Source organism: Mustela erminea, chromosome 10, assembly GCF_009829155.1.
Source record: "Mustela erminea isolate mMusErm1 chromosome 10, mMusErm1.Pri, whole genome shotgun sequence".
NCBI classification, from domain to species: domain Eukaryota; kingdom Metazoa; phylum Chordata; class Mammalia; order Carnivora; family Mustelidae; genus Mustela; species Mustela erminea.
In genome coordinates, this window is record NC_045623.1 from 3,559,629 (window position 1) to 3,571,104 (window position 11,476).

The 11,476-nt window shown below is 42.3% G+C and overlaps 1 protein-coding gene across 1 annotated transcript; it reads left to right on the top strand.

The window, feature by feature from the left end:
* The first annotated feature begins 2,189 nt into the window (after window positions 1–2,189).
* IVL (involucrin) lies at window positions 2,190–4,649 on the top strand. The gene is made up of 2 exons (XM_032302182.1): window positions 2,190–2,218; window positions 3,349–4,649. Exon 2 carries the CDS (start codon window positions 3,372–3,374, stop codon window positions 4,326–4,328), a length of 957 nt encoding a protein of 318 aa, XP_032158073.1. The 5' UTR covers window positions 2,190–2,218; window positions 3,349–3,371; the 3' UTR covers window positions 4,329–4,649.
* Window positions 4,650–11,476: the final 6,827 nt, after the last annotated feature.

Here is an 11,476-nt window from a genome sequence, read left to right on the forward strand (position 1 = left end):
CCACCCTTCTCCTCACACCCTAGCTTTGCCCAGTGGCCAAAGGTTCACACACACTCTCTCCCCTCAAACCTCTCATTATGCTGTGAATCAGAGGGCGGGAGGCAGATCTGGCAGATAGAAGCCCCTAGAAACCCATAAGACCGGTGTGACTTCCTTGAGCAAGGCCTGCTGTCCTGGGACTGACTGTCAAGAGCTGGGGAGAGGCAGATTCCTCCCATGTGAGGTCAGCATCTGAATGCAAGTCATGGGTGCCCATGTGAGGATGCTTGGTTAATTCTTCATGGGGGAGGGGGAAGGCAGAGGGTGTGAAGAGGGCTTTCCCTACCTCAGAAGATAGCTTATCCCTGTGCTACAGGGAGTGTGAGGTCCTGGGTGGGTTCAGGGAACAGATTGGACAAGGGTAGAGGATAGTATTCCAGGGGAGAGAATGAACCACCTGTCTTTTTGCCATGAGCCCCAGGCACATGGAAAAATTAACATTATAAATAGATCTGTTTGGGGCTGGGAAGGAGGTACATATCGGGAAACCACTGGAATTGGGACTCTCCTTAAACTTAGCTTACTAAGCTAAGTTACTTAACTTACTTAACTTAACTTACTAAACTTGGTACTCCAGAAATGAGTACTTACTTGCCTTCATATTATTCTAATATTTCCTTTTGATTAGTTGTTATAAATCAATAAGTAAATGATGTTTTCGAAATAAGCTATTACTCAATCATTACAAAGAAAAGCAAAGTCACAATTCCATTTTGTTTATATACACATGTATACATGCACAATGCTAAAATGTTTAATAGTGGCTATCTCCAGATGCTCAGATTCACCATTCATTCATTCCTTCAACTAGTATCTATAGAGCACTTTGTATATATGGTGGTTATGATAAATTCTGGGAACATGGCAGAAAACATAGCAGGCAAAATCCCTCCTTATGGAGCTTATTTTCTGGGGGAAAGACTAAAAAGAAACAGGTGAACAAATACAAAAAGGGCTCTCAACTGTTATTAGTGAAGTGAAGTAAACCAGAAGACAAGTAGGGAGTCAAGGAAGGCTCTCTGGCAGACCCCAGCACTTAGCAGAAGACAAAAGATGCAAAGAGCCAGGGACCCTGAAGAAGCCTGTGGGCTGAGATGGCAGACACTAAACGCTGAGATGAGGAAAACTGGACTTTTCCTAGGTACTGAGGATACCTAATGAGGGCCTTTGAAACCATGGCAGTGAATTTTGATTTTATTCCAGATGAGCTGTTTCAGTTTTGGCATTGAGGAGGCATAAGCTCCAACCCCCACCCTGAAGAGTTGCTTAAGTTATTTCTGGAGAATGATTTGGAGAAAGCAATGGATAATTTGGTTTTGAGCTTTATGCCTTTATGCATTCTAAAAAAACATTATACAAAAAAGCAATAAAAAGCAGTATTTATCATATATTATATTATTTAATACCTGTTTCCTTGTGTGAGTGGTTTGTGATTTGTAGTATTTATGAATATGGCTTTCTTGAGAACTTCTCTAACTACAAACTTGGGCATGAGACCTAGGCAGCCCCTAGCTCACAGCAGAAGACCTCTGTAAGCCTTCTACTTGACCCTTCTGGTCTAAAGTCTGACTCCCTCAGGACAGGGTTTATTTCCATACAGAATGGTGTTACAGATACATCCCAAGAGTAGGACATAGGCTGGTGGGCAAAAGAATCTCCAGCAACCCCATCCCTTCATGAGATGTTATTCTTCCCACCTTGACATCATCTACTCCAGCTTGAACATCCCTTAGAAACACATAACTTTCCATTCCATGCCCTTGGAAATGAATCTCCAGGTCTAATTATCAGGATGACATGTTTTACAAGTGAAGAAATTAAGATTCAGAGAAAAGGATTGGTCGAGGTCACAAAGCAATAGGAAAAGGAGACTAGTTTCCCAAGATGCCTCCCTCGCCTCCCCATGCCCAGGTCAGATGAGTATCACAGGAGTGACAGAGCCCCCAGAGCTCTCTGGGTGTCTCTGTGAAAAGGAGCCCTGAGGGGTTTTCTGCTTCAGGTGCCTGGGATGAGTCAGGAAGGGGCTGAAGGAAGTTGACCAACCTGAGTGGTGAAACCAGTCCATCTCCTTCAACCAGGGAAGGAAGTTGGGCTGGGGAACCATATAAAAGAAACCCTGGCCCCTGCTCAGCTCAGAACTCCACTAGAGGCCTCTGCAGCTGTCCTGACTGTGAGTCTGGTAAGTATTACTTGGAAGGACTGGGGCTGGCACCAGGGACATCCAACACACCAGAATGTGGCTAGAGTGGCCAGCCTGGGTGGGTGCATGTATCACTCTCAGGCTGGATTCACCTAGACTGCGTGTCTTTCTAGGAGAGCTCAGGTCACTATGCTAAATGACATGCCATGGCATGGAGACACAGAATTCAAAGCAATCCCCTTCCCTCCTGTCCCATTTTTCCTTGTTTTGATATTCTGGGGTGTGTGTGTGTGAGAGAGAGAGAGAAAGAGAGAGAGAGAGAGAGAAGAGGTAAGATGGGGATATTTGATTTGGGCTGACTGTGATTGTGCCTTCTTTAGGGGGGCATGTTTGAGGAAAATGCATGTAACTCTTGTTGTGCTGCAGAAGAGAGAACGGCAAAATGGGGAAAATCATTTGGAGAAACCCAGGCAAAGCAGGAACTGGAAAACCCAACTCAGAAGTATAGGACTTGAACGAACTGGCTCCACTTCCCAGCAACTTTCCAGCCCCTCCCCCCACCCCATCCCCCAAGTGCAAGCATTGTAGTTAAATTTCTGAAGGTCATGAGAGAAACCCCTGGAGTTGAACAGGCTAGTCTGTTAATTTTGCAGAGGAAAATCTGAGGCCCAGCAAGATTAAGTGACCTGCTCAGAAACATGCAATCTTTTAGTGGACACTTAAGCTGATACTATGTTGTGTGAGTAGTCCAGGTGTGTCCATGGACTGATTTTCCAGGACTCAGAGGAGTCCTGGAGTACCTCTCTTTTCCTAGGACTTCACCTCTTCCCATCTGAACCCCAGAACTCATCTCCCTTTCTTGATCAGTAGAGGTCAGAAGTAGGGACAGAGGCAAGAAATGGCACCCAGTCCATTGTCACCCAGTAACTCTGAAGATGGACCTCTTTTTTGGCTCTTTCAGGAAATTAGAGGCTCCCAGCAGGGCCTTTCTCAGCCCTCCCCTCCTCCCCTCCACTCTTGCTTCTGGGAAACATAGCCCAGAGTGGATAGGAGAGCCCCAATGCAAGGAAGGAGAAGGGATGCTAACAAACCAGACCATTCTGCAGATTCTGGGGATTCATCCACTCTATCTGCCTTTAGTCACCCTTCTGACCCCTACTGTTTTTCAGGCTTATCTAAATCAGCTTCCAGGATGTCCCAGCAACATACTCTGCCAGTGACCCTGCCCCCTGCCCTCAGTCAAGAGCCCCTCAAGCCTGTTTCTCCTCCCATAAATACCCAGCAGGAGCAAGTGAAACAACCAATTTCAATACCTGCCTTGTGCCAGAATATGCCCTCCAAGCTCCCAGGGGAGGTCCTCTTGGAGCATGGGGAGAAACACACCACTCTTGTGAAGGGGGTATCTGAGCAACAATGTGAGCCACAGCAGCAGGAACAGCATCTGGAAGATCAGCAACAGCAGCAGCAAGAATCACAGCAGCAGGAACTGTGCCTGGAACAGCAGCAGCAGCAACAAGAAGCACAGGGACAGAAGTTGTGCCTGGAACAGCATCTGGAGCAGCAGCAGCACCAGGAGTCACAGAAGCAAGAACTGCACCTGGATCAGCATCTGGAACCGCAGCAGCAAGAATCACCGGAACAGGAACTTCACCTGGAAGAGCATCTGGAACAGCAGCAGCTGCAAGAGTTACAGGAGCAGGAATTACACTTGGGACAGCATCTGGAACAGTGGAAGGAGGAGCTACAGGATCAGAAAATACAACAACAGCAGCAAAAGGAACAGTGTGAGGAACATCAGGAAGCAAAAAATCTGGAGCAGCAACTGGAGCACGTGCAAGCACAAAGGAAGCGGCAGCAAAAGGAAGAGCTAAAACAGGAAAAAAAGTTCTTGGACCAGCAACTGGATCAAGAGCTAGCAAAGAGAAATGAGCCACTGGAAAAGAAAGGAGACCAGCTCCTGGAACAACAGGAGCAGCAGCCAGAGCCAGCAGAGCAGCAGGAGGGGCAGATGGAGCAGCCTGCAATTGTCCCAGCTCCTGGTGAGGTCCAAGAGACCCAGCTGGTTCAGCCACTGAAGGGAGAAGTCTTACCCCTGATGGAGCAGCAACAGCAGAAGCAGAAGGTGTATGGCCCTCCAAAACATAAGTAAGCACCCCCTAATGTTCCAAAGGCTCTCAGGCCATCCCACAGAAGTGAAGAAAGAGCCAGTGGCCTCACTAATCTCAGGTCCCCAGCCTGGGAGGCCTGTCTCATCTGTGAACCTGCCGGATCCTGTCCTTCTGTTTCTTCAGTGGGGCTGAGGGAAGGGGAAGGTATTGTCCAGCAACCACCCCTGATGAGCTCAGTCCCAACCTCTGGCGGCCAGAACCTCTGCCTGAAGAGACTGTTACTACAGTAACCCTGACTTTGTCCCCATTATTATAGTTGAATCTGTGAGTGTGTACAGTAGTACAGAATAAATCCTGGAAGTCCTGGGATCCTGTATTCTCTTTGTCTTTTCTCCTCTGCTTCTCACCATATAAAAACCTGTTTGTGGGTCAGTGGTTGCAACAGACTCTCTTGGCCAATACCTAAAGGAAGAAAAACATTCTTTAACTCTGCTCCCCAAACCACCCAATATATTCATGACTTATTTTTAAAGATTTTTTTAAATTTTTATTTATGACAGAGATCACAAGTAGGCAGAGAGGCAAGCAGTGAGAGAGAAAGGGCGGCAGGCTCCCTGCTGAGCAGAAAGCCCAGACGCGTGCTTGATCCCAGGACCCTGGGATCATGACCTGAGCCAAAGGCAGAGAGGCTTTAACCCACTGAGCCACCCAGGTGCACCCATTCATGAGTTTCTTAAAAGGAAACCAAACCAATACCAAACCGAAACTTCACTCATAGACCTGAAAGCAATGCTTGCCAATTGCTGGTCATGAAGCTGGGACAAGTTAATCTGTTTGGGGGAAGGAGGATCTGCCCACCTCAGTTCAACACTGCCTTACACCACACACCAGGTCCAGCTCAGCCCAGCACCTCTGATTTCCCATCTCCTCACTTTGGGAGGGCCTCTGGGAAGATATCAAAGAGGTAGGTATGGGAGCTTCAGTAGGGTTCTGGCCCCTTCGTTGCTGTTCCCTCTGTAGAATGGCCTCTAAGAGTTTTATGGGGGTCTACTTGGCTAAGGAAAGCTTTAGAAAAGTGATAGAAGCAGAATTAAGCAAGGTAGGAAGAGGAGAGTCTCAAGAGTAGTCCTAATGAGTGATAGTGACAGAGTCACTAAAGAAAGTAAAGGTTGGGCCCACTGGAATCATGGAAGTTCTCAGTAGGCTGGAGATACACAGATCCAAGGCCACTGTAGCCATTACCCTCCCTGACATTTCTGTAGCCTTTACTGCCATCAATCACAGCAGGACTTAGGGCCTTCTCCTTTTTCGGGAAAATTCTCCCTTTAATGCTTCAAATTACCTGTTTTTAACTATTTAACCCCATCATTTCAGGCAGGTTATCTCAAGCCACCTAACTCTATTTTACCACAGCCATGAGGCTATGCCGGGGGTATCCCTGTTGAGACGGCCACAGGCAGCTAGACCCAAAAGACCTGAATGGCACTCATACAACTTACTGAACACTGCACTGAAACTGAAAAACAGAATGGTTGTATAGGTACAGAATGGTTATAAGAGTATCAGCTATTCACCTTCATGACTGTGTGGCTGACGGAGATTGGGACTCCCTGCCTCTGCCCAGTATCACAAGAGAGTATCATCCACATATTGCTAGCTCAGGAAAGGATCCAAATTCAAAATTTGAAGTATGGTTTCTACTGAATGCATATTGCTTCCACACCATTGCAGAGTCAAAAAATCGTTAAGTCCAGCCATAGTAAGTAAGGGACGTCTGTACTTATAGGATGAGGATGAGTTCAAGTCCTCCTAACAGAACAAAAGTTAAGAGAAGTCTGGGTAAGACTGGGCAGGAATATTGGGGCAAAGGGAGAAGTAATCAGAAAAAACTCAGAGTATGCACTTGTTTTCTTTGGAGAGTTAGATTTTGATGTTTTGTTTTCTTTTTTAAATAGACCTTATTTTTTAGAGCAGCTTTGGATTTACAAAAAAGTTGATGATCTAGTACAGAGAGTTTCCACATACTTCACACCCAGTTTCTCTTATTATTAATATCTTACATGGATATGATTCACTTATTACTATTAACAAAGCAATAATGATATAATAATTAATGTTCATGACCTACTCCAATTTCCTTAGTTTTAACCTAATGTCTTTCTCTGTTCCAGGATCCCACCTAAGATACTCCACAATATTTAGTCATCTTGTCTCCTAGGTTCCTTGTGACTGACAGTGTCTCAGAGTTCCCTTGTATTTGGTGACGTCGACCACTTTGAGGGAGTACAGATCAGCTACTTTGTAGACTATCCCTCAGTATGGGTTTGTCTGATTTTTTCTAATCATAAGATTAGACTGAAGTTATGGGTTTTTATGAGGAAGAGTACAGAAGTAAAGTTCCATTGCCATTCCATTATATGAAAAGCACACACTCCTAACATAATTTATCACGTTGATCTCCTTACTGATGTAGTGTGTGTCGGGTTTTCCAACTATGAAGTTAAACTCTCCTCAACCTACCCCTCATCTCCCATCTTTCTAGTGTATTGTTTGGAAGGAAGTCACCATGTGAAATGGGGAGTAAGCTCCCTGTCATTGAGGGTGAAGTATCAACATAAATTATTTGGAATTTTCTGTATGGGAAATTTTGTCTCTTCCTTCTCACTATTTGTTTATTTATGTGTTTAATCACTTATTTGTATCAATGTGAACTCATGAATATTTATTATATATTTTGGGCCATAATCCAATAGTTATTTTTTTATTATGATAAAACATACATAACATAAAACTTACTATCTTAATAATTATAAAGTTAAATAGTATTGAGAACATTTATTTTGTTGTGCAACTGCCCATCTCCAGAACACTTTCATCTTGCAAAACTGAAACTCTGTACATTGCAACAATTGCAACCACCATTCTCCTTTCTTGATTTCTTTTTATCTTTTTTGGGGGGGGTTAGCAAAGGGAGAGGGAGAGAGAGAATCTTTTTTTATTTAAATTCAATTAATTAACATATAGTGTATTATTAGTTTCAGAGGTATAGTCCAGTGATTCATCAGTTGTATGTAACACCCAGTGCTCCTTACATCACCTGCGCTCCTTAATGTCTATGAACTTGTTAATCCATCCTTCCAGTCCCCTCCTCTCCAGCAACCCTCAGTTGGTTTCCTATGTTTTTTTTAAGATTTGTGTCCCTCTCTGACTTCGTCTTTGTTTTATTTTTATCTCCTTTCCTCTACGCTCCCCTCTTTTGTTTAAATTTCACATATGAGTGAGAACATACAATAATTAACTCTCTGATTGACTTATTTCATTTAGCGTAATACCTTCTAGTTCAATCCACATCATTGCAAAAGGCAAGATTTCATTTTTCAATAACTGAGTAATATTCCATTATGTATATATACCACATCTTTATCCATTCATAAGTCAATGGACATTTGTACTCTTGCCATAGTTCAGCTATTGTTGATAACGCTGCTATAAACATTGGGGTGCATGTGCCCCTTTGAATCAGTATTTTTGTATCCTTCGGATAAATACCTATTAGTGCAATGGTTAGGTCCTAGGGTTGTTCTATTTTTAACTTTCTGAGGAACCTCCATACTGTTTTCCGGAGTGACTGCACCAGTTTGCATTCCCACCAACAGTGTAAGAGGGTGCGCTTTTCTCTACACCCTTGCCAACATCTGTTGTTTCTACTGTTGTTAATTTTGCCATTCTGACTGGAGTGAAGTGGTATCTCATTGTGGTTTGATTTGCATTCTCATGCTGATTAGTGATGTCAGGCATCTTTTCATATATCTGTTGGAAACAGTATGGTATTGATATACAATTGACCACATAGATCAATGGAACAAAAAGGAAAAATCAGAAACAAATCCATGCAAACACGGTCAACAAATTTTCAACAAAGATGCCAAAATGCACAATAGGAAAAGCATAGGCTTTCTCCCATAGGCATTTTCCCAACAAATGGTGTTGGGAAAACTGGATATCTATATGTAAAAGAATAGAATTGGTTTCTTAGAACCAAATACAAAACCATATACAAAAGTCAACTGAAAAGGGGTTAAAGACTTAAATGGAAAATCTGAAATCATAAAACTTCCAGAAGAACACATAGAGGAAAAGCTGTTTGGCAATGGTCTTGGCAAATATTTTTTTTGGATTTGACACCAAAAGCACAGGCAACAAGAGCGAAAAGAAACAACTAGGACTTATAAAAGTTTCTCCACAACAAAGGAAACAATTCAACAAAATGAAAAGGGAACAGGGGAAAATATATTTGCAAACCACATATCTGGTAAAGTGTTAATATTCAAAATATATAAAAGAATATTTACCATGTAATAACAATAAACAAGTTAAGAAATGGACAAAGGACCTGAACAGTACTTTATTTTCTTGCTCAGATTGTTCCAGCTCTGCCCATTGGGAGCTCTTTCCATTAGCTTCTTTGTCCTTTCTTCAATTTGGTTTTATTTTTTGTTTTTCTTCATTTGTTTTGTTTTTTGAGCACTTTCTTACTTTCTGACACCACAAAATGCTCCAGGCTTGTCCTGTATGTTTTCTCCCTCTGTCTAGAATCAACAATTTCTTCAAGGAGACTTGTTTCACTTAATGAATGATATTAGAATCCAAGACCTGAGAGCACTTCGTATGCTCACAGCTACTGGTTTGTCACTTCTTTCAGGACTTCTCAGCTGACAAAGAAAACATACTGAATATTCTAACTGGTGTGTATGTGCATGTATGTTTCTTTATGTAAATCAAGGCAAACATGAGTTTACCCTGATGCCTCTCACTGTCCATTACTACATGGATCATACTAGGCTTGTCCCTTTTCCCACCTTCAAACTTTGACTCCAACAGTGAGAAACCTGCTACCCACCTTCCACCACCTATTTTCCTATTCATTCATTCATTCATTCCAGTACACACATATAGTTGAATCAGAATTATTAATCTGAACCCTTTCCCCTTTCCACAGATATTAGTATCATTATCAGCTATGGGACAATGCCTATGAACAGTTCCTTTGCCTTTAGTCTTACAGATCCTTCTCATTTCCAAAGTTATTGGGGTCACCTCCTCCAGTGAGATTGTTTCATACATTGTAACATAGGTTCTCTCATCACAGTCTGCATTGCTCTCCAGGATTCCTTTACTTCTAAAATATTTTTTTTTCAATTTTCATAAATCAAGCTTCACTCTTAACACTGTAAAATTCTATTGGCTTTGACAAGTGCATAATTATATATCACTTATCGCCAATGAAGTAGTTCTAGTCTCCTATGGCCAGTGAATGCACCAGTTACAGAATCCCACCCTTAAAATCTGCTTCCTAAAACCACAATAGGTTGTCATTATTAGGTTCCCCAGCAGGACTCCCTGAGATAAGAATTTGTTTGCAAGTGATTTATGAAGGCAGTTCTTCCAAGAGAAACTAGTAAAGGAGTAGAAGAAGCAGGACTGAGAAGAAGATAAAATCATTCAAGTGTGTGGTTTCAGGCAAAGACTTATGGAAGATAGCTTCCACCTGTTCCCACAAAAGAACTTTAGACAATAAAAGAAGACTTAAGGATGTATTGATGTGAAGCAAGGGAGCCTCGCTTCCACACTCTAGTGCCTATAAGTCATTGACTAAGGGCCACTCCAAGGAGACATAAAATCTCAGGCACATCAGGTTTGTGCATGTGAGGACAGAACAGATTCCATTGCTCATGGGAAGTCATATGAAGAAGTATCACAATATGAATAAATGGAGGCAAAATCATACCATAGCCTATGTGATGTTAAAGGACAACATGAGGATAGCCAGCAAAATCCAGATAAAAAAAATTCTTAACAACAAATAATGTGATTTCTTCAATAAAAATTTTTGAGGAGACAAAAAATGGACAGGGAAATTTATAGATTAAATTAAACTTTCATGGCACCTTCGGCTCAGGTCATGATCCCAGCCTTCTAAGATCCAGTCCCACATTGGGCTCCTTGCTCAGCAGGGAGCCTGCTTCTCCCTCTGCCTCTGCCTGCCACTCTGCTTGCCAGTGCTCTCTCTTTCTCTATCTGACAAAACAAAACAAACAAACAAACAAACAAACAAAACTTACTTAAAAAATAAAATGAAATTTAAAAATATGTTAACCAATAACAGTGGAGCTGTTATTTTGATCTCAATTCAAATATTCTTAAAAAATAATGACTTTTATGAAATAAATAGAAATGTAAACACTGAGTGGATATTTCTTTTTTTTTTTAAATTAATTTTTTATTTTTTATAAACATATATTTTTATCCCCAGGGGTACAGGTCTGTGAATCACCAGGTTTACACACTTCACAGCACTCACCAAAGCACATACCCTCCCCAATGTCCATAATCCCACCCCCTTCTCCCAAAACCCCTCCCCCCAGCAACCCTCAGTTTGTTTTGTGAGATTAAGAGTCACTTATGGTTTGTCTCCCTCCCAATCCCATCTTGTTTCATTGATTCTTCTCCTACCCACTTAAGCCCCCATGTTGCATCACCACTTCCTCATATCAGGGAAATCATATGATAGTTGTCTTTCTCTGCTTGACTTATTTCGCTAAGCATGATACGCTCTAGTTCCATCCATGTTGTCGCAAATGGCAAGATTTCATTTCTTTTGATGGCTGCATAGTATTCCATTGTGTATATATACCACATCTTCTTGATCCATTCATCTGTTGATGGACATCTAGGTTCTTTCCATAGTTTGGCTATTGTGGACATTGTTGCTATAAACATTCGGGTGCATGTGCCCCTTTGGATCACTACGTTTGTATCCTTAGGGTAAATACCCAATAGTGCAATTGCTGGGTCATAGGGCAGTTCTATTTTCGACATTTTGAGGAACCTCCATGCTGTTTTCCAGAGTGGCTGCACCAGCTTGCATTCCCACCAACAGTGTAGGAGGGTTCCCCTTTCTCCGCATCCTCGCCAGCATCTGTCATTTCCTGACTTGATGATTTTAGCCATTCTGACTGGTGTGAGGTGATATCTCATTGTGGTTTTGAATTGTATTTCCCTGATGCGGAGTGATATGGAGCACTTTTTCGTGTGTCTGTTGGCCATCTGGATGTCTTCTTTGCAGAAATGTCTGTTCATGTCCTCTGCCCATTTCTTGATTGGATTATTTGTTCTTTGGGTGTTGAGT

Coding starts and splice junctions, on each gene's coding strand:
- IVL (XM_032302182.1), top strand. CDS start 3,372: ATGTCCCAGCAACATACTCTGCCAGTGACCCTGCCCCCTGCCCTCAGT.